A 22,854-nucleotide genomic window follows, 5' to 3' on the forward strand; every position below is an offset into this window, starting at 1 on the left:
CTTCTTAAATATTTTTGTTTTTCTGAATTTTATGATTGATCGGGGAAATTACAAAAACTGTGACTTGAATTGTATCCTTGAAGAGTCATTCAGAATATGATAAGATGGATGGGCAACATTGATGAACCCTTATCTTTTAGTCTTTTACACTGGTTTACAATGGAATTTGAGTATGGGTTTTAGTTGGCTCACACAAAAAATAACTCTTCTTGTTCAGAGGCCATTCAGCTGTTACTTTTGCTCTTTCATGGAATCGTGCATGATCACCTGAAGGACCTCTCTGTTGTTGGCTCTATTCATCGTTCCCTCTTTCTTAAGGAGTGTCCCAGGTGCTGCAACTGAAAGGCACCCCACAGAACACAGTTGTCACCACCAAGCCTCATGATAGAAACAAAGTTATATAGGTGATGAGCTGTGTGCAATTTGCATTAGGAAAATCCTTTCAAAGGCCTAAGATTTGTTTTGTTTTAATCAAGCCTCAGGTCACAGAACGTACCACATGCTATGTTGTAAACTCTTATTGTACTTGAGAAACTTCCCATCTAGCCTTTCTCCTGCCCTCAACAGTGATGTACTGTATGCTGTACTGTACCCCTGTCTAATGGTGTTGTTATTCTGTTTTTTTACAACACAGGACATTTTTGATGAGAGCAGGCCAATCAGGCCAACAACGCTCACCAATCCTGTCCACCTAATTTCTTCAAAATGACATCAACTCAAGTTTTGAATGTCCCAAAGTCCTACTGATCACCACACTACTTGGTAATTTATTCAATGTGTTTGTGGTTCTCTTGGTGAAGAACAACTTTACAGCAGTTGTGTGGAAATATACCCTTAATAAGTTTTATACTGTGTCAATATGTTCCTGTTGAATTCATTTTAAAGCAACAGCCTAGATTAACTGTACTGAATCCTTTCACAATTTTAAAAACTAGAATCATATCACCTCTTAGTATGCATTCGCCTAAACTGAAAAGGTTCAACATCTTTCCTCATACCACAACCCCTGCAGACATGGAATTAGCCCAGTCGCTCTTTTCTGGGGCTGCTATGCCTTTTTATAGAAAGGAGAACAAAACTGCATCATCACAGTACTCCAGATGATGTCTAACCAATGTGTTGTAAAGACTGAGCATAACCTCCTTGGACTTGAAATGTGCACATTGTGCTATATAACCTAACATCCTAACACTCTGTTCGCCTTCTTAATTGCTTATAAAAACAAGTTTATTATTACTCCTAATTCCTTCTCATAAGGTACAATTTACATTTTCAGACTTCTCCCTGTGTATTTAGATCTAACATTTTTACTTCATATGTGTAATAATTTGCATTTATTTACTTTAAGTTTCATCTACCATAAATCTGTCCCAAGCCTGTATACTGTCCAAGCCCCTCTGTAATGATTCAATGGATTCTAGAGTATCTGCCAATCCACCTAGCCTGGTATCATCCACAAACTTAAACAGCTTGTTGTTTATATTCCTATCCAGATCATGTACAGTGCATCCGGAAATTATTCACAGCACATCACTTTTTCCACATTTTGTTATGTTACAGCCTTATTCCAAAATGGATTAAATTCATTTTTTCCCTCAGAATTCTACACACAACACCCCATAATGACAATGTGAAAAATGTTTGCTTGAGATTTTTGCAAATTTATTAAAAATAAAAAAATTGAGAAAGCACATATACATAAGTATTCACAGCCTTTGTCATGAAGCTCGAAATTGAGCTCAGGTGCATCCTGTTTCCCCTGATCATCCTTGAGATGTTTCTGCAGCTTAATTGGAGTCCACCTGTGGTAAATTCAGTTGATTGGACATGATTTGGAAAGACACACACCTGTCTATACAAGGTCCCACAGTTTACAGTTCATGTCAGAGCACAAACCAAGCATGAAGTCAAAGGAATTGTCTGTAGACCTCCGAGACAGGATTGTCTCGAGGCACAAATCTGGGGAAGGTTACAGAAAAATGTCTGCTGTTTTGAAGGTCCCAATGAGCACAGTGGCCTCCATCATCCGTAAGTGGAAGAAGTTCGAAACCACCAGGACTCTTCCTAGAGCTGGCCGGCCATCTAAACTGAGCGATCGGGGGAGAAGAGCCTTAGTCAGGGAGGTGACCAAGAACCCGATGGTCACTCTGTCAGAGCTCCAGAGGTCCTCTGTGGAGAGAGGAGAACCTTCCAGAATGACAACCATCTCTGCAGCAATCCACCAATCAGGCCTGTATGGTGGAGTGGCCAGACAGAAGCCACTCTTTAGTAAAAGGCACATGGCAGCCCACCTGGAGTTTGACAAAAGGCACCTGAAGAACTCTCAGACCATGAGAAAGAAAATTCTCTGGTTTGATGAGACAAAGATTGAACTCTTTGGTGTGAATGCCAGGCATCACGTTTGGAGGAAACCTGGCACCATCCCTACAGTGAAGCATGGTGGTGGTAGCATCATGCTGTGGGGATGTTTTTCAGCGGAAGGAACTGGGAGACTAGTCAGGATAAAGGGAAAGATGACTGCAGCAATGTACAGAGACATCCTGGATGAAAACCTGCTCCAGAGCGCTCTTGACCTCAGACTGGGGCGACGGTTCATCTTTCAGCAGGACAATGACCCTAAGCACACAGCCAAGATATCAAAGGAGTGGCTTCAGGACAACTCTGTGAATGTCCTTGAGTGGCCCAGCCAGAGCCCAGACTTGAATCCGATTGAACATCTCTGGAGAGATCTTAAAATGGTTGTGCAACGACGCTTCCCATCCAACCTGGTGCTGCAAAGAAGAATGGGCGAAACAGGCCAAGGATAGGTGTGCCAAGCTTGTGGCATCATATTCAAAAAGACTTGAGGCTGTAATTGCTGCCAAAGGTGCATCGACAAAGTATTGAGCAAAGGCTGTGAATACTTGTGTACATGTAATTTCTCAGGTTTTTGATTTTTAATAAATTTGTAAAAACCTCAAGTAAACGTTTTTCACATTGTCATTATGGGGTGTTGTGTGCAGAATTCTGAGGAAAAAATGAATTTAATCCATTTTGGAATAAGGCTGTATCATAACAAAATGTAGAAAAAGTGATGCGCTGTGAATACTTTCCGGATGCACTGTATATATATTAAAAATAGAAGAAGCCCTAGCACTGACCCATAAGTGACACCTCTTTTAATATCATCAAATGCTGATAAGGTTCCTCACCATAATCCTTAGCTTCCTATGTTTTAACCAGACTACTTATCTACAGACCCATCTAGTGTTGTTAGCCTCTCATGTGGGACCTTATCATGTACCTTCTGAAAGGTTCTTGGTCACTTCCCAGCTATTCTGCTCAAGTTGACGGGAATCAATAAGAGGTCTGTAACACTCTGTACTCTAATGATCTCATTTTGAAGTGGCTAAATTGAGACTTTAAAATGGCATCAAAAATTGGCTACACTAGAGCTCAACTCCATTAGGAATATCGTAACATGATTTTTTTTTTAATTTATACATGTAAACAAATGTCCTATATTTTCCCTAAAACATAACCAAATGTAGAGAATATTGTTGTAAAACTCACCGTTTCTATTGCCATTTCAATTGCCATGTTATCTTCAGTATTTGGGGTTTTAAGAAAGTGTTTTAGTGCCTGAAAAGAGACAATTAAATGTTTGGTCAAAGTCCGGCTGCAGTTGTGCTTCATCTAATGTATCAGTTACAGTTCTAAAACCATAGTAACATTGTGTGGTCTTCTTGAGAACATGTGCAGCATAGGTCATAGTGGACACAATATATAAATTAAGCAATATTGCCAAAAAGAACTACAGTGATTAATTACAATGGTATTTGCATTTTCCATAATTAATGCTTTATCACAAAGACTTCTGTGTATTTTCTTTAATTCTGTTTTGGAAGAATATTTGTGATAAATGTAATGGATAGTGTCAAAAACAGTATTGTTCATATCAAGTCATTTCTCAGGACAGAAGGAGTAGAATGTATTTTCTAAAATGTATAAAATCTATCTGTCATGAAAACAGATTGGCACACCCTCACTTCATGAGAATACTCCAGCATTATAACCTCCGATTCTCTTGCCTTGAATCTCTCTCTACGCTAATTAACCTAACATTCTCCATTAATCCTGTACAGGAACATGGGATTCTGAAACCTAAGTTATTAATGTCTTTTGAATCAAAGGATATATATTTTGCTACAGAAAACTACATTATAAATAAAATTCTAAACAATCTATAAGTTATACAGTATAAAGGAAATTATGATCTAGTTGGAAAAATTACTCTTGAGGAAAGAATGAGAGAACAGTTTAGAACTTGTCATGCTCACCCTTGCGTATTGACCACAAAGTAGAAAAAACTTCCCCGCCAAAAAGTGTTTCTTTTCTCCTTCAAAATACAGTGCAATGCTCTGATAGTCCTCAGTAGTAGCATCAGACCCTAAATAAAACAATAACTGTGAATATAATGGATTCAGATCCTTAAACTAAATCTGCAGCAATTGATTGGACCTCCATATGATTTCAAACATACAGAGGGATTTAGCTTACATGCTGGTTTCTGACAACAATTCATTAATTAATTTCCCACTGCCATGTATCCAGTTCTGCAGTTCGGAGTTTCTGGTACATGGAGTCTCCCTGGCATCAGTGAGCACAACGCAGGAACCAACCCAGGGCTCCAGTTCATCCCAGAACACATTCATAGAAACAGACTCACTCATACACAGCTAACTTAAACCTGTGGACTATTTCAGATCATTCAATGATGCCACACTGCATGTTTCTAAAAAGACCTTAACCATCATTAGATAGACTTTGTATCAGTCATTAAGAGTACATTTTGTATGTCCAGTCAGCATGTTGTTCACATTCAAATCTGTGTGACACACTGGCTGCCTTACCAGTGTTAGAATTCAAAGCAGGCCAGTTGCGTCATGAAATCTAAAGCAGTACTGAAGTCCATTTCAGTTATAAGTGATAAAAAAGGAACATCGTATCTTGAATCAATAAAGCCACAGTGAAGTGACAGCAAGGGAACAGAAAGATAAGTAAGCAAAATATTATTATTATTTCTAAATTACATTTATTCAACAAAAATATAAAGACAGAGTCCACTATATCGCATTAACATGTCACACCTACCAATGATCTCTGCATAAATCTCCATCTGACTGTGCTGTTGAGCAAGCTGAAAAGCTTCATCATTACATTTTGACATAACCAAAAACTGGATTGCTGATCCATAGTCACTTAAACGCAAGAAAAACCTGTTGAAAATAAATTAAAAAAAAACTAAACTTAGTAGTCTTACATTTTAGGGATGAATTTCAATATCGCTCCTGACATTCAATGTTTATTTCTCCAAAATACCATTCTTAAAGTACAACTAACAAGAAAATCTATAAACAGGAAACACATTAATTAATATTTATTACAGTATCACAACATAATAATATAAGAAATTTGACAAGCGAGAGACCATTCAGTACATCAAGCTCATTCATGTAGCTATTAGCGAAGCTGCCCCAATATCACACCCAGATACTTCTTCGAGGTTGTTGAAGTTTCTGCTTCAACTGTATGACTTGGTAGTTTGTTCCTGATTCTCACAGCTAATGAAGTGCATCATAGCTTTAGTCTTACAAACATAATGTGACATTTTCACTGCATACATCCTAAATATGTTATGAAATAATGATATGAAATGATGGAATACATTAAAAGTATTCAGTTTTTAAAAAATGACTTTCAGACTTCATGTATAGCAGTATCTTTATTGTGCATGACACTGAATGTAGTATGGACACATAGTATATCTGTATATTTATATCTGTCGAAATAGAGTTTCATCTTTTTCCAGTGATAACATTACACAGGTATATGCTAACACAAGAATGAATGAGTTTTGGAAATTATTACTTTATAACATTTTGGTCACAAATTCAAGTAAAAATTTCAATGTAGTCTGTACATGTGACAATAAACTTGAATTTAAACAAGTTTTTTTTTTTTACAATTGGAACACAAAGCACCTGTTTACACAGTCATTTTATCTGGAAACTTCAGCTCTTTTTTGGAGTAAAACAAAGGCATCAAAAAGTGTATGGTTGACAGCAGTGTTCTCCCTAATCTGCATCTGAGTGGTGAACAGTTATGAACTAGTCATGTACTTTTCATAATACAGACAAAGATCCTCGTAAGACTACCTGCTAGCACAGCATCTTCGATCATCGATCATCTGTGGTAATGGCATCTGCTCTGAGGCTGAATATTCTGAACAAATGGGTAAGGAGACATGCTGAGGAAGCAACTGTTTGTCACTAGGCTAAGAGGCGACTCAAATAGCCTGGTCACATCCAAATGAGTTAAATGGGTAGTTAGAGTGAGTGTCTTGGGAGTTCATAGCAGATGACTCTGTTTGGGATGAATTACTTCATTCTAGACCTGAGATAGTAGCAGCTCTTTGTCCTTATACAGATATTTAAAAGGAATGTGTCAGTTTGTCTAAACATGGATCTGGAGATGGTTTAAGACTGTATACTTCAGAGCATGTTTTCTTAAACTATGGTTCATGACTCAAAGGGTGTCATGGTTGCTGGTACTGGATTGTGAGTTGTTAATGGAAATCGGTCACAATTTAATTAAGCAATTGACATTGCTCCAATGATTGTCCTTGATTACCTCCCTTACAATTCTACACAATTCTCCAAAGGAGAAGCAGTATTGACAATCATCTAGGCATCCAACAAGGAATGGGTCTCAAAGACACCTTAGAGTATCTTATAACAGGTGCTTCAAATGCAGGAAGGTTTGGGAGTACAGCTGCAGCTACGTTCATTTAAGGTGAATAGACGATTTGACTCCAGTGTTACCAGTGATTTTAATGGACAGCTAAGGATTGGAGAGTAATCATTCTGGGCATTTGTGTGCAAATGTTGCTGCACTTTTGACCACATGTGACTGTGATCTGTAGAGTGCACTGTAGTGGTTTAGGTGACAACACAGCAGATGAAGTGAGAACTGGCACATTCTGATCTGAAGCATGGTTCCGCCCTTGAAATGAGTGGCTTGCTGGCTGTAGCTGAGGTTAAAGAGCTGTCATAAGTTAAGGAATTTAAATAACTCTGAGTGTCATTCACGCATAAGGGTGATGTTGATAACGGAGACTGATGTATCAATGGCACACTGAGGGCGTCTTATTAGTGGTGCTCTGACAGAACCTTTAATCTACCAATCAATCTAAAAAGCCTTCCCCTCACCTACTGTCATCACTGCATAAGCAGTCCATGGGGTGATACTTACTCGACATGACCAAGTGAGGACACTGGAGCATAGCTGCAGCCCAAACCTAAGAATAGCTAGTTGAATATAAAACCAAGGAATGGGCTTACAAAGCTACCCAGGACCACAGTCAGACTCGCACAGAGTGTAAGGCAGAAATGAAAACTTCTCGGGTGAGTGAAGAAGCAGCCTTGTAACACATGAGAGAAACTACAGGAGTGTGCTTAAGCACAAACACAGAGGGGACACCAAACTATTCAGATACAGAGCATAAGAGATTTTTATTAGCTTGAATATTGTTGCTTTTGCCCGAGACCCCCGCTAACTCTAATGTGTTTTGTTAATGGATAGCAACTCCTTCAGTTTTTTAATGAAGTGGCTTCTGGATGTGTTCCATTGTTTACAGAGTACCTGTATTGAACTGCAAATGACTGCAAAGGTGCTGTACCTTGCTACCATCTTGGCCCCTTCAATTGACTGAGTATCTCTGACAACTCGCACAGCTTCTTCTGGGTTGTTCAGATGATCCAGGTGTATTCGAATGACGTTGTCCCAGTCTTTCGCATTTTCATATGCCATTGCAGCTTCTTTATACCTAAGCAATGAATCAATATTAATTAATAATTATGAAATAAGTGTCTTTAATATTCAATTGGTAATCAGTTATGTATATAAAGTGCATTACAAGCCTCAGACTGCAGTTCAGTTATTAGAATTTCTGTAAAGAGTGGAGTCTGAATGTCAAAATAATTTTAAATTGTTTAACACTGGCATTTTTGGGCAAAGTAGGAAATATCCAAATTATTTTAATATTATATATACTTTCCCTAGGCATTGTATGTAATACCTAGGCATTATATAGAATGACAAATGCTATTTAGGCAAAGTATTAAAAGAGAGTCATGAAAAGGCTTTTATTTACACAGTTCATCATAGAATCGTCGTTGCATGTCAACATGCCCCACGATTCCTTCTCGGACACTACACCTTGCTCTTCCATTTTCACACAGCACAGTATGGGCTAGAGTCTTAGCTGAACAAATTCAAAGTAGCGTATTGTGTCACTTCCCGAACAAAGACTGGAATGCAAATGGGGAAATCTCTGTCTGAGGTGATCGTCGAAAGTCACGTGGCATTAGAAACATCATTAGCAGGAGTATTTTATACTTCGCCGGTTTGTCTTTTGGCATTGCATAGAATGCCTAGGAAATGTGTGAAAAATTAAACGTTTCATACTTTGACGTCCAATTTTCGGCATTCTATATATTGCCTAGGCATTCTATACAATGTCTGCTTTTCATACATTGCTGGTAACATATACAGTTAGGTCCTTAAATATTTGGACAGAGACAACTTTTTTTTAATTTTGGTTCTGTACATTAACACAATGAATTTTAAATGAAACAACTCAGATGCAGTTAAAGTGCAGTCTTTCAGCTTTAATTCAGTGGGGTGAACAAAATGATTGCATAAAAATGTGAGGCAACTAAAGCATTTTTTAAACACAATCCCTTCATTTCAGGGGCTCAAAAATAATTGGACAAATTACATAACTGGAAATAAAATGTTCATTTCTAATACTTGGTTGAAAACCCTTTGCTGGCAATGACAGACTGAAGTCTTGAACTCACGGACATCACCAGATGCTGGGTTTCCTCCTTTTTAATGCTCTGCCAGGCCTTTACTGCAGCGGCTTTCAGTTGCTGTTTGTTTGTGGGCCTTTCTGTCTGAAGTTTAGTCTTCAACAAGTGAAATGCATGCTCAATTGGGTTAAGATCAGGTGACTGACTTGACCATTCAGGAATTTTCCACTTCTTTGCTTTAATAAACTCCTGGGTTGCTTTGGCTGTATGATTTGGGTCATTGTCCATCGGTATCATGAAACGCCGCCCAATCAATTTGACTGCATTTACCTGGATTTGAGCAGACAGTATGTCTCTGAACACCTCAGAACTCATTCGGCTGCTTCTGTCCTGTGTCACAACATCAATAAACACTAGTGTCCCAGTGCCACTGGCAGCCATGCACGCCCAAGCCATCACACTGCCTCCACTGTGTTTTACAGATGATGTGGTATGCTTTGGATAATGAGCTGTTCCATGCCTTCTCCATACTTTTTTCTTGCCATCATTCTGGTAGAGGTTGATCTTGGTTTCATCTGTCCAAAGAATGTTCTTCCAGAACTGTGCTGGCTTGTTCTTGGATGTTCTTTAGCAACATCCAATCTAGCCTTTCTATTCTTGAGGCTTATGAGTGGCTTGCACCTTGCAGTGCACCCTCTGTATTTACTTTCATGCAGTCTTCTCTTTGTGGTAGACTTGGATATCAATACGCCTACCACCTGGGGAGTGTTGTTCACTTGGTTGGCTGTTGTGAAGGGGTTTCTCTTCACCATGGAAATGATTCTGCTATCATCCACCACTGTTGTCTTCCGGGGACGTCCAGGTCTTTTTGCGTTGCTGAGTTCACCAGTGCTTGCTTTCTTTCTCAGGATGTACCAAACTGTAGATTTTGCCACTCATAATATTGTAGCAATTTCGTGGATGGGTTTTTTCTGTTTTCGCAGCTTAAGGATGGCTTCTTTCACCTGCATGGTGAGCTCCTTTAACCGCATGTTGTCTGTTCACAGCAAAATCTTCCACATGCAAGCACCACACCTCAAATCAACTCCAGGCCTTTTATCTGCTTAATTGATAATGACATAACGATGGATTGGCCACACCTGCCCATGAAATAGCCTTTGAGTCAATTGTCCAATTACTTTTGAGCCCCTGAAATGAAGGGATTGTGTTAAAAAAATGCTTTAGTTGCCTCACATTTTTATGCAATCGTTTTGTTCACCCCACTGAATTAAAGCTGAAAGTCTGCACTTCAACTGCATCTGAGTTGTTTCATTTAAAATTCATTGTGGTAATGTACAGAACCAAAATTAGAAAAAAGTTGTCTCTGTCCAAATATTTATGGACCTAACTATACATTATTAATTAAAAATGTAAGCATCGCTTAACAGTGTGTTCATTCAAACAGTTGCCTAACCACCTCAAATGTCTCCTTTCAGTTTAGAGAAGGTACAGTTTTACCCTAAGGTTCTCCCATACTGCTGAGATCCTCACCTCATCACATTTTATCTCAGCAATCCTGTGTAGGAACCTCAATTTAGCTATTTGATCTCGGCACTCCTGTATAGGAACCTCAGTTTGGCCATTTGATCTCGGTAATCCTGTGTAGGAACCTCAATTTGGCCATCTGATCTCAGCAACCCTGTGTAGGAACCTCAATTTGGCCATTTGTACTTGCTATCTCATCCTTTTGGTCATTACCCAGAGCTAATGAACATATTGGTTCCAGTTAAGCCAACGAGAAGTGCACACAAATTCCGTGTTCATTGCCAAGTGCCTCATTGGATGACCATTGTAGTCCTGTAGGGCTCAGTTCTAAAAGCTCAGTGAGGCCGCCATGTACGTTCACCAACCACAGGGAGCGGGGTGAGGGTCAGGTGACAGGCGAGTGTGAGACTGATCCAGGCACAGAAAGAAGAAAAATGCACATAGTATAAAGAAAGCTGGCAAATGAAAATGTAGGATGGATGAATAGATATTACACATTTTTCAAAGTAACAGAATATGAATGTGGTATTGTAATCTAGGAAGAGAGAATCTGAAGAGGCTTCATTCTCTAGCACCCGACCACAAAGTCTCAAAAGAGATTAATAGGTGAGTTTTTGCCTTTCAGCATTTCAAAGGTCGAGAGCACATTGGCATGTTGGTAAAGAATTGTTTAGCAAACAAAGAGTAAGCTGGGGACCTGAAATTAACACGATGGCCTCCAGAATGTTCTCATTTCAGCCCAACACAAAGCCTTGTGAGGCTGCTCCTACTGAGAGATGGCCTGAAATGAAAGATGAACCCTTGCATGGTCTGCAATGAAAATGTGCTAATTATACAATATGAGTCAGGAAAATACATGGCATATGTTTGTGCTTAAAACAAGGATGGGGGAAAATTAAAAAGATAAGTGTATAGTATTCACAGACCAATTTTTTTTAAAAGCAAATATATTTTGGGGAAAAACCGAACAGATATTCTTAACTATAAAATAGTCCTTTGTAACTAAATAAATATAACACTTTTGTTATATAGAACTAAATTATAATGTGTTTCGCAGTTTTTAAAGGGTAAAGGTTTTGATAGCTTGAAAGAATTGAACCGTGTGGTGTCCAGACAGGCCACATTTAGGTATACAGGAAAATATTAATGAAATGAAGGTAAAAGGTCCACCATCTTTTAAGGACATTTCAGTTTATATTCCTTTATCTTTGTTAGGTGACATTTCATTGAACTCGCCAAGTGTTTGGACTGTGAAAGAATCAATAGTAACAAAGAAACATTACATATAAAAAAAATCATTCATCTTAGTGATTGGTCCAATTGAAGTTATAAACAGTTTTTCGTTATAATAAATCACACTTCCAAAGTGAAGCATTGGCCTTTCTCTAAATGTATTCAATTGAAATTGGTCTTTTAGAAAGTTCACTTGCAGTGTCAGGCACGTTAGCATAAATGTATTTGTCAGCACTAGATGCAAAATACTAAATATGTAGCACAGCATCTTATCATTAGAGGCTCCTGGACAAAGGGCCCCAGGGAACAAGGGTCAAAACTTTCATCCATTCTTTCAATTGTTAAGCAACAGTGCCTGACCTCACACAGACATGGCAGAGAGGGAAGGCTGGGAGCTCAAAGAAAAAGCTGAGACATGTGATTGTTTTCAATTACAGGCTGCCTGTTGTTTCTGTATTGTAGAAAGAAGAAAAAACTCACATTTTTTGTGGGTCACTGACTGGCCTGAGATACCAGCACCTTGAATTAATTCAGAGACTCTGTAGCCCCCAAGAAAGTATTCTGAACTTTAAAGTCATTTTGAGGGAAAAAGGCACGAAAGGGAGCTGAGAACGGAACTTCAAAGGAAGAATAGCAAGAAATGACACAAAGAAAAGAAAAAGGTAAGCATGCGACACAAGTAAGTAACCGTAATTCAAAATCAAAAGTAGCCTGAGGCAGACGCTCACATCAGCTACACATAAAATACTTTTTATATGGGCGCAATGACGCCAATTTGTTTTAAGTTGTTTTTTTTTGTTTCCTGTTCTGATTTAGAAGCTAAGTTCAAGAGGTGCTTTCTACTTGGCAGTCATTCACATAGACATTTCTTCTGTTTTCTTACAATCAATGATATGGATCTCCTAATTGGACAAATGGAATGTTTCAAAACACTAAATGGAAGAGTCCTGTTTATCCTCGGAAACAAAGCCTAAGAGGGATGCAGCTCGTTTTGCCACCCAATGTAAAGAAAAACCTGGTAAACTCTAAATATGCTGAGTAAATGCTTATAAATGGCACTGGAAGAAACTGACAAGATGTATAAGCTTTCTCAGCCTACACTCCATTAAGAGCACTTTTAAAGATTAAGTTCAATTGAACTGAATGTGCACTGAAAACAAATATTAGGAAAATGCAGGTAGCTCAAGCAGCTAGCCAGACAAGGTATGAACTGTCCATAAAAAATAAGATACACAAATACTAAGTATGCTAAAAATAATTTTGCAGTACAAGAACAATCGTAGTTATTCTTCTTCATTGTTAATAATCAGCTTAGCTAGAGAATTCAGTGGTACTGCATATCCATTATTTATTATCCAAGTATTATCTGTTAGAGACTGCATAAACATTAAAGCAAAGTGGCTCATAATGATCTAAATTAAAAGAGCATTCTTTCAGCCATTATGCATGTATTTATTAAACCCTCTTTTCCATTCAGGTCATGGGAGGTGAATGTCTAAGCCAGCAACATGAAGTACAAGAAACCAGGATCCCAGTCCACCACAGAGCACCTTATGCACACACTAATATTAACTTAAACAGAACCAGTTTAGAGTTACCAGTTATTCTAACTGGTGTGTGACATGTGAGAGAGACATACACTCAGACACTCGGTGTACACAAACTTTAGACAGACAGTGAGCATGCTGGGAATCAAAGTAGAGCCTCTGAAGCTGTGAGGGCACAAGTGCTAACTAACCAGTGTGCCACCATACAGACTCTGCTTAAACGTAGTAAGATCTTCTCACATTAACACAAGTTAGAGCACATTACTACCCCACTTAATTTTTCCAAGCATCATAAAAGTGGGTCCTAACACATTTTTTTATTTTTCAGAAAATAATCTCCCACGAATGATGAATATTTGTATTGTAGGTTGATTAGATTTATAATGCACTGGTAATACAAAGATTAGCCCACAGCAGAAAATTATGTAGCAATACTTTAAACAGAGAACTGACCAAAATGAGTTAGAAAGCAGAATGAGCATAATTACTTATAGAGACATACTTCATTCCTGGCACTGATTCTTTCTGGAACTATAAAATAACAAAGAAATACACAGTAATATTTTGTAAAGAACGCAAACATACACTACTGTGTAAATGCAGCAGGAAAACCATTGTATTTTAAAAGGTTTTACACCCAGGTTAACCTGTAAAATATGTGTAACCTCAACCTGAACTATTTTAGATACAACAGTACCATCTTAGGGTGGAATGCAAGTTTAAATGATATAACATTCTGAAACCCACTTATTACAACTGTTGGTTGGGAGGGAATATGGGCTGCTATGGCCTGTAATGACTGAATAGGTGGCAAGGCAGGAACCAACCTCTGGACCTGATGCCATTGATCACAGGGACTGCTCACGCACCTATACACACACACTTGGCCTGTGTGTAAAAGTCAAACCCTGGATGTGAGGCAGCAACAATTCACAGGCTAAATAGGGTTAGTATATTTATTCTTAGTATATTATAGTTTAGTATATTTATTACAGTGCACCACATTACCTGCCATCTGCCTCCTTCGCTTTGGCATACTGCAGGTGAATTTTTGGTGAAGTCACATTTGGAAGAAGCTCACCAACTTTAGCCCTAATTATAAAAAAGGCAGCAGAGGATAATTTCAGAAACATCATACATAACTGCAAAATCTCCAAATCAGTAACTTAACAATTCACACAGTTACAAAGTGCTGGTCAAGATGATGTACATTTAATCATTACAATTATTACAAGGTTTAGAAAGAGATATTATTAAATAAACCAACAAATGTTCTATGTAGCTCTAGTAAAGTCATAGCTAAAAAAATACTACTACTACTAACAACAACAATAATAATAATAACAATAACAACAACAGTAATAATAATAATATTTTATTTATATAGTGCCTTTCCCAAGCTCATTGCACTTATTTAAACAGCAGGGTACATGCAACATTGGATACAAATATTTCCTGCATCGAACACTAAAACAGACAAATACAGGATTTACAAAGCATTAAATAGAATAAAAGACAATAAACCAGAGTAAAATAATAAATTCAACACTAAAAGAAAAGCCTGAACTAATAACAATGTATAGTATAATACACACACAAATTATCCTGAGCAACTGGACAGCGAGGTAACATTACGTTAAGCTAAAAGTCATGTGCCCCACTGCTGAATACTGATGAACTACAATAATTCTGTGGCAAAACACACAGAAATATTTATGATGTTTTTTTGCAGCATGAGGTTATTTTATCCACTAGATGGCAACAGAATATTATTGCAAGTGTTATTTGGGCTTAACACTTTACATTGGATCATAACAGCTTAACCTGAGGGACACTCGAGCTTAACCATTTTTACATAGAAGCCTGAGCCTGAGAAATGCTACGGGTTAATGGCAAGAAAGTTAAAAGGGCTCTAGCCTTCCAGCATCAAAACTCCAAGTGTACATATGAGCAAAGGTATGCCTAGCATAGGGCAGGAGCCAAGGGTCTTTCCAATCAACCTAGAAACAGGCTAGTGGCACCACACACACAAAAAAACTAACATATGCCTAAAAGAAAAACATATCATGGAAAATTTAAAAGAAATGATTATAATGACAAAGTTTAGTTTGCTATAAACATTTTAAAAATGTAGAGGCATATTTACTACTTGATTAATTTTTGCACAACAGTGCCATCTATTGGGAGATGGAGGGGCAGTCCTCTATCTTCCCTTAATGTAGAGAATCCACAGGTTAACTACAGGAAAATGTAAAAACTTATTTTATAATGAGTCAAAATTCCAAATCTGGGCAAATCTGAAGAAGAAATAGCATTATCTGTCCTGATTAGTGCTGGGAAGTATACCGGTTCATACCAAAAACCATTTTTTTTTTTTTGTTATGATATGGATTTTTCTTATACAAGAACACATGGTTTACATAGCTTAAACAAAGTTCGGAATGTGGCGCAGAGGGAAACTGTTTAAGGAAGGACCTTTTTTTTTACTGCTACACTGCTAAACACGCATGCAACAGAGTACATGCGTTAGTGGAGGTATTGACCAGAGAAAATGGACAGAGAACATTCCGAAACTGAAGCTGTAGCAGACGATAAAGTTGAACATGATGACACAGAAGAACTTTGGCCAAAAAAAAGGAGCCGTGTCTGTTGTCTGGAGATACTTTGGTCCACATCTGACCTTTTAAAACCAAACAACTATTTACTGCAAATGCTGTTGAGCTAAAGTTGTCGCCAGAGGCGGCAACACGAGCAATATGCTGCACCACCTTAGCCGCAAACATGCTTTGGAGTACCAAGAATGTATGGAACTAAGATTGGCAACCTCCACATCCTCAGGTAAAACTGAAAAAGCTAGAGGACACTCGAGTCAGACGTCACTTGTAGACGCATTTGCTTAGAGGTACTGCCTATGACAAAAAAGCAAGGAGTGGATCAAGATAACCAACGCCATTAGAATCCATATAGCTAAAGTGTCAGTGGACAGAGATTGTTAACATTAACAGAAAGTGTAGTTGGTTTACAAAAAATATTTACTCTTTATTCCTTTTCTAAGACATGTTCAGTGCAATACAACTTTTGACAAGCATCTCTGGATATTTTACTAAGTCTAAATGCTTCTTTGGATGGTTGAAAATATGTTGTCAAAATTATACTTTAAGTTCTTTGCAAAATTTGTTCAATAAAAAGGCTCTATATTTTGACTGCAACTGTCATGCAATGTGATTCCTTCTCTTCATTAGTGCCACCCCCTTGAAAGCTATAACTTTATGGGGCCATGCAAACCTGTATTAATACTTGTTTTTTAAATAAAATAATTTTTTTTATACAATGTACAATTCTCATGACAGTGGAATAGGTTATTCTTAGCCAGTCTACTGCAGTAATAGCAGTAGAAAATGTGGTTAACATCCACTCATGCATGGGAAAAAAATACCGTTGAATACCGTGAAACTGGGATAATTTTGAAAAATACCGTGATGTAGAATTCTGGTCATACTGCCCAGCACTAATTCTGATGAACACTTCAAAATAGAAACTTTGCATCTCTAATGTTTGTTTTCTTCTTTCAATGTGGGAATAACCTTTACTTTTCCTTTTTGCAGATACATGACGGCATAACCCTTTACTAACTTTACTTCAAAATTATAGTCATTTAAAACCATTAGACATAAAATGTAGAAAAGTAGAAAAGCTAATTTGGCAGAAGTGCATTTTGATGTACATTTTCAAATACACACATACTGTTAACGTTCACTTTCATTTTGTTTGTCCTTCATAAAAACTACAATATAGATTTATTTCTGTTTGTAGAGTGTATGGACATGTTTTATTCAAATTATAAACCAACTACTGGGTTTTTTTTACATACATACATAAAAACTGTGGCAATATCTAGGATTCATTTTAGTATGAATTTGATTATTTGCGAATTGTCTATTCATTTTCTAACCCCTTTATTTAATCCAGGGTTATGAGGAGTCAGTAGCTCTTCTAGCAGCTGTGAGCACAAGCTTGAAACCAACCCTATGAGATTATAATCTGAGTACTCAGATAGAAACCCACAGAGCCAAGGGAAGAATATGCAATCTCAAAAACAGGTATTGCCTGCTTGGGACTTCAACTCACGATTCTAGAGCTATTAAGGAGTAGGCTAACCCCTGTGCCACCTCTGCTGACTTTGTTTTTGTATTCTGTGGTCTATGTTGGTGCTGGCTTGAAGACAACTCTCCCAAGGATCTGTGCAGATGAGTTTAAGGGCTTTGATATGTAAGAACTATGGCAATGTATTTAATATTAAATGGTCAGTTTCTAGGAAAATGCACAGAGGTTTAAAAAGTTATGTAACTAATATCCATGTGTCCTTTCTTTTTCTGAACCTACTGTATACAATTACAAAGTAATGAAGTACTGAAGTCTATCCCACCAGTATTGGGTTCAAGACCGTAACCAAACCTGTGTTAGTGTGGGCATCGCAGGGCACATTTACTCATAACAGGCTAGTTTAGAGACACTTTGGGATGTTGGAGGGTAACAAAGCTGACTGAGTAAAAACATGTCAGCATGTAACCGTTTATGTGTAAACACTATGGAGACTGTAACAATAATGAAAAAATAGAACCCATGCTTGTTTAGCTGAGCTCTCCACTACATTCTCATCCATCCATCCGCCACCGCTTATCCGAGGTCGGGTCGCGGGGACAGCAACCTAAGCAGGGAAGTCCAGACCTCCCTCTCCCCGGCCACCTCCTCCAGCTCCTCTGGGAGGACCCTGAGGCGTTCCCAGGCCAGCCAGGAGATATAATCCCTCCAGCGTGTCCTGGGTCTGCCCCGTGGCCTTCTCCTAGTGAGACATGCCCGGAACACCCCTCTAGGGAGGCGTCCAGGGGCATCCTGACCAGATGCCCGAACCACCTCTACTGACTCCTCTCAATGCGGAGGAGCAGCGACTCTACTCCAAGTCTCTCCCGGATAACTGAACTCCTCACCCTATCTCTAAGGGAAAGACCAGCCACCCTGCGGAGAAAACTCATTTCAGCCACTTGTATCCACGATCTTGCTCTTTTGGTCACTACTCACAGCTCGTGGCCATAGGTGAGGGTAGGAACATAGATTGACTGGTAAATCAACAGCCTCACCAAACTCTTCACCACAATGGACTGTTGCACAGCCCTACATTCCCCATGGCAATAATATTTATAAAAACATCTAATGTAAAGGTTGTGCTTGGGAACTTACCAGTTTTTGCAACGGATGTACACTGATGCAGCTTTGTCATAATACTGGCCCTTCTCATACAGCTGAGCAGCTTCAGAAAATTGCTAAAGATTACAAATTAAAACAGTGCCTGTAATTATTTTTCAGATTGCTTAACATTCATCCAATTTTTCTCTGTAAAATAATATTCGATTTGTTTATGTTACATACATTATTGAAAGATCGTTTAGGTGCACCCAGAGATACACAAAAAGTGAAAGAAACAACAACAACTTTCTAAGTTTTTAACTTGAAGTGGGCCTTGACATCACTTGTCCTATAAAATTGGCCGCTGCAGAAATTTGTTGTTTAACAAAATTTGATGTGCAAAAATTGATATTTCTGAGCAGTTAATTTGGGAAAAACAAAATAAAAATATTACTCGGCTCCTAACATTTTCATAGCTGATGAGTAAATCCTAATCATGAAGATAAGAATTAAGATAAAATCAAATAAGAGATTTCTTGCCGTATAATCAACTTGATTTTACCATTCTGGTAATTTCTGAAGTGGAATTTATCACAGTACTATTATTTACTAGCATTTCTAGACTGATACATGTCTCCATCTATCCATTTTCTGAATCCATTTTTCCATTATTAGATAAAAAAACGGGCCTGATAGACTGAATGGTCTCCTCTCACTTATCACATTTCTTATACCTCACTTATAAGAGTTAATAGTTAACCTAGCCTTCACATCTCAAGGATGTAGGGAGAAACTGAATTACAGAGGGGAAAACCAGGAAGCATGCAGTACATCTAGGATACTACTGATGCTTGCTATTAACATTTTACAAATCACTGGCAGACCAGAACTCCTTCATAGCCTCACCTGAAAATAAAGCACCTGTCCTCTGCCAAGTTTTCCATCCTTTTGAATGAGGCTACATCCATACTACTACGTTTTCATTTACGTATGCATATTTTTGTCTTAGTGTTCACTTTTTGTCTGCTCTACCCTAGAATTTTTAAACCTGGAAAATGGAGACTTTTGAAAAAATGTTTCCAGAGCGGTATATTTCTGAAAACATCAGATCAGCAATGCAATGTAATGTGGAGATGTGAAAATGGAGAACTTTGAAAATGCAGACTCTAATCATGATCTGAATAGTTTGTACTTATTACATGGCTCTTCCTTGATTGCATCCTGCTCATTACATTATTAGTCATGATTTACTCTCAATAACAATTCAACCTCATCATCAGTCCAAACAAAACAGTCTCATTTTTTTTTTCAAATTTACCATTGCTGTTCTCCATGTGTAAATACAAGCTTCAAATGAATGTCTAGTGTGGAGGACACTTTCACTCCTGATGCACACATGCTCAGTGTAGGCAGACAGCAATGCCACATGCATTTATGGGGGTTGGAGACACTTTCGTAAACAACGTGCAAACACTAGCGTGGATGGAGCTAGTTTCCATTTAAAATTTTTAAATGAAAATATAGTAGTGTGGACGTAGCCTGAGTCTTCTCATTTTTAGTAATTACCTTAATGTATTAACTTACAACTAAGAAATGTTACTAGAAAACAAAAGCTAGTTTTTGTGCCTAGAAAAAGTGGAAGTATTTTGTGCATGAAATTGATTTTGTTAGAGTAATCCTGCTACCTAACAGGTATTCTAAAAAAAACATTGAGAAAAATATAAATATTGGATACCTTCATACTCTCCAGTATTGCCCCACAGTCTTTCTTTAGAACTCTGCTGGGATGTTTGATGGCCTGATTTGCTCCTCGGCGAATGTCTCCCATTCTGATTGACATTCTTGCTACTCCAGCTAGACACGCCTCATCATGTTCTTGAAACTAGAAGACAACATTCTTATTACGGTAGTAACCTTATTCAAGATTATAATCTTGTTGATACCTTTAGCTATTTCCTAGCAAATGCATCTAACAGTGATATGCCTTCAATATCTGTAATTCAGTCTGAAAGTTGCATTTTGTACCCATTATTATGTTCAACAGTAAAGAAGCAAGCTACATGAAGAACTTTCCCTTTGATCATTTTCCCATCTAAACCTAAGTCTATACACATCGGTTTGATCTACTTAATTAATGTTAGCTAACTCAGTCTTCTAATATGTATGATTTACAAGAAAATATGTTTCTCAATTTTAATTACATAAGAGTGAACAAAGCCAGATTTTTACCCAAACATACCTCATTCAAAAAACACTAACCTTATTGTCATTTGTTATTCCTTTTTCATAATGGGCTAAGGCATTCACGTAGTCTCCACTAGAATACAAACGTAAGATTACTTTTTTGCCGAATGGGCCATGTAAATAAAGTAAAAATACCAATACTACTTTTTAACTCATATTAAACAACAAGTCTAAGTGGCCATTACAACAAAAATTAATTGATGATGTAGATCATTACCAATAACTCATAATTGTAAAAGGTAAGAAAAAAAATCTTTACTGAAAAGTTGTGAGTTAAGTAATTCATCAATTTTTTCAAGGCTCTTTAATGATTTCATTTTTGATCTTCATAAAGACATTTATTGGGTGGAGTAGCAAAATGGGGTACCTACGTGAACTCCAGCTGGATAGCATACTCTTTAGAGATAAAGGGAATCTGAGTGGGAGCCAGTCGTTTAGCCAACTGTAGAGCACTGTCCCAATGTTGAAGATCTCTTCTCATCTAAAAGAAGACAAAAGAATGAAAGGGATAAACATATTTGTGACATGCACCAAGATTTAAGTACAGATAAGAAAACATTAACAGTACTGTATTGGTGTGTTTTTCTTATATTCAGAATAATGTAGAACACTCATTTATTCATTAGTCTGGCAACACCAGGTACAAAGGAGAAATCAGCTCTGGATGTGTTTCCGTCTATGACAAGGCACATGTATGCGCATTAACACACTTATTCACATACAAAAAACTAAAACACAACAGTCAAACTAATTTGCACATTACTGGAAATGTGTGAGTACTTGGATATACATACTGAACTGGAAGTAACCCAAAGGCTGAACCACTGTGCCTCTTGTTAATTATTCAGCTCTGTGTACTAAAATACTGTGAGGAGATTATAAAGCATGAGAAGTGATATCATACTAAATATATTAGAGGTAATTTATTTAAGAAAAAATGACTGCTTGAGATTATGAAGATGACGGTATTGAGAATAAATTAAAGTTTAATTTAAATAACAAATGAAACAACTTAAATGGTATGACAGAATATGAAGTTTACTGGCAAGTGCAGTCAAAAACACAATTTATATCATTAGCCAAAATGTTGTAAAATATGTGAAACAGAATGCATCACACTAAACCACGTGGTGAACATGTGTTTACCTCTAAAGCTGCAATAGGGCTGCTTGATGCAAGATACAGGTCTTGGGCCTGGTTAAAGTCATTGAGAAACATAGCAAGGTGTCCTGCCAAAAGTTTCTGATCTTCAATTCCCTAAATATAAATGACAAAAATGAGTTTTCAATTTATCAACAATACAATACAAGAAATACATGGTAATTACAACAAGCTATTTGATAAACACAGTCAAAAAACTCACAAGACATAATAATAAAAAATTGTCACTTTCCATCCTTTACTGGAAATAAATCACAGTAAAGTAATACTACAAAATCTACTTTTCTACATTATATTATTTCATAACATTACGCATATCATGTCCAGAAAGAACACTATATATATGAAACATACTGCTATCTAGTGCTCGAAAAACATAGAATGTGTCCATAAAATATACATACCAATGGCAAAATATATTACTCATGCCCAAGTCATAATTTAATTATTTATTTTGTAAAGGTAAATGCACTCATTTGTTTTCAGTTTTTTTTTTTTTACTTTTCTAGTACTTTGTCATGGGTCCATCCTTATTTCAGATAAAACTCTAAATGCTTCCAGATTGAAAATTTTAACTGATGCTTAATTTAAAATTATAATATGTATGTAATATAAACAAAAGTAAATCAACAGTTAACCCATTTTCTGTTAACTCAAGAGAAAGAAAATCCCAATATTTGGCACTGGTTTTCAACGCTGTCTCTTTGGCTTCCCAAAAACTTCTCAAATCACTCAATAAGCTACAGAAAAGTTTTTTTTACTGATGAGCATTGAATGCGCCTGCTCAGACTGGCAGGCTTCTAACTTTTTTCAGTCACTTGTACAATTAAGCCTTTTTTAATTAACACACTTTTTATATTATATCAACATTCTTGAGTGAATTTACTTTGTTGGGGCTGTGTCTTTAATAACCGCAAAAATCGGTGGATCAAGCATTAATACATTAAAAATGTTCAATACAGACATGTTGAAACGCATCTAGACTTCTCCTGTAATATACTGGGTATGACTGCCTAGTTCTGATATGGATTGTAATTTTATAGCCAAACTGCTTGCTTGATTCACCAAAATATTACATTATACACATGTAGAATTGTGGAAGTTAT

The 22,854-nt window shown here is 37.3% G+C and overlaps 1 protein-coding gene across 1 annotated transcript in view; it reads right to left on the reverse strand.

The window, feature by feature from the left end:
• The window catches only part of wdr19 (WD repeat domain 19), an 89,973-nt gene that overhangs the window by 29,607 nt on the left and 37,512 nt on the right, over window positions 1–22,854 (reverse strand). Inside the window, exons 19-28 of the mRNA XM_028801973.2 lie at window positions 21,734–21,844; window positions 20,959–21,068; window positions 20,603–20,660; window positions 20,079–20,225; window positions 18,398–18,480; window positions 14,168–14,251; window positions 7,721–7,867; window positions 5,134–5,258; window positions 4,320–4,429; window positions 3,553–3,621 (exon numbers count right to left, since the gene is read on the reverse strand). Of these exons, the coding sequence (XP_028657806.1) occupies window positions 3,553–3,621; window positions 4,320–4,429; window positions 5,134–5,258; window positions 7,721–7,867; window positions 14,168–14,251; window positions 18,398–18,480; window positions 20,079–20,225; window positions 20,603–20,660; window positions 20,959–21,068; window positions 21,734–21,844 (1,044 nt within the window). The remainder of the gene's footprint in view (window positions 1–3,552; window positions 3,622–4,319; window positions 4,430–5,133; window positions 5,259–7,720; window positions 7,868–14,167; window positions 14,252–18,397; window positions 18,481–20,078; window positions 20,226–20,602; window positions 20,661–20,958; window positions 21,069–21,733; window positions 21,845–22,854) is intronic.

The sequence above is a fragment of the Erpetoichthys calabaricus genome, chromosome 5, assembly GCF_900747795.2.
Source record: "Erpetoichthys calabaricus chromosome 5, fErpCal1.3, whole genome shotgun sequence".
Lineage (NCBI taxonomy): Eukaryota > Metazoa > Chordata > Cladistia > Polypteriformes > Polypteridae > Erpetoichthys > Erpetoichthys calabaricus.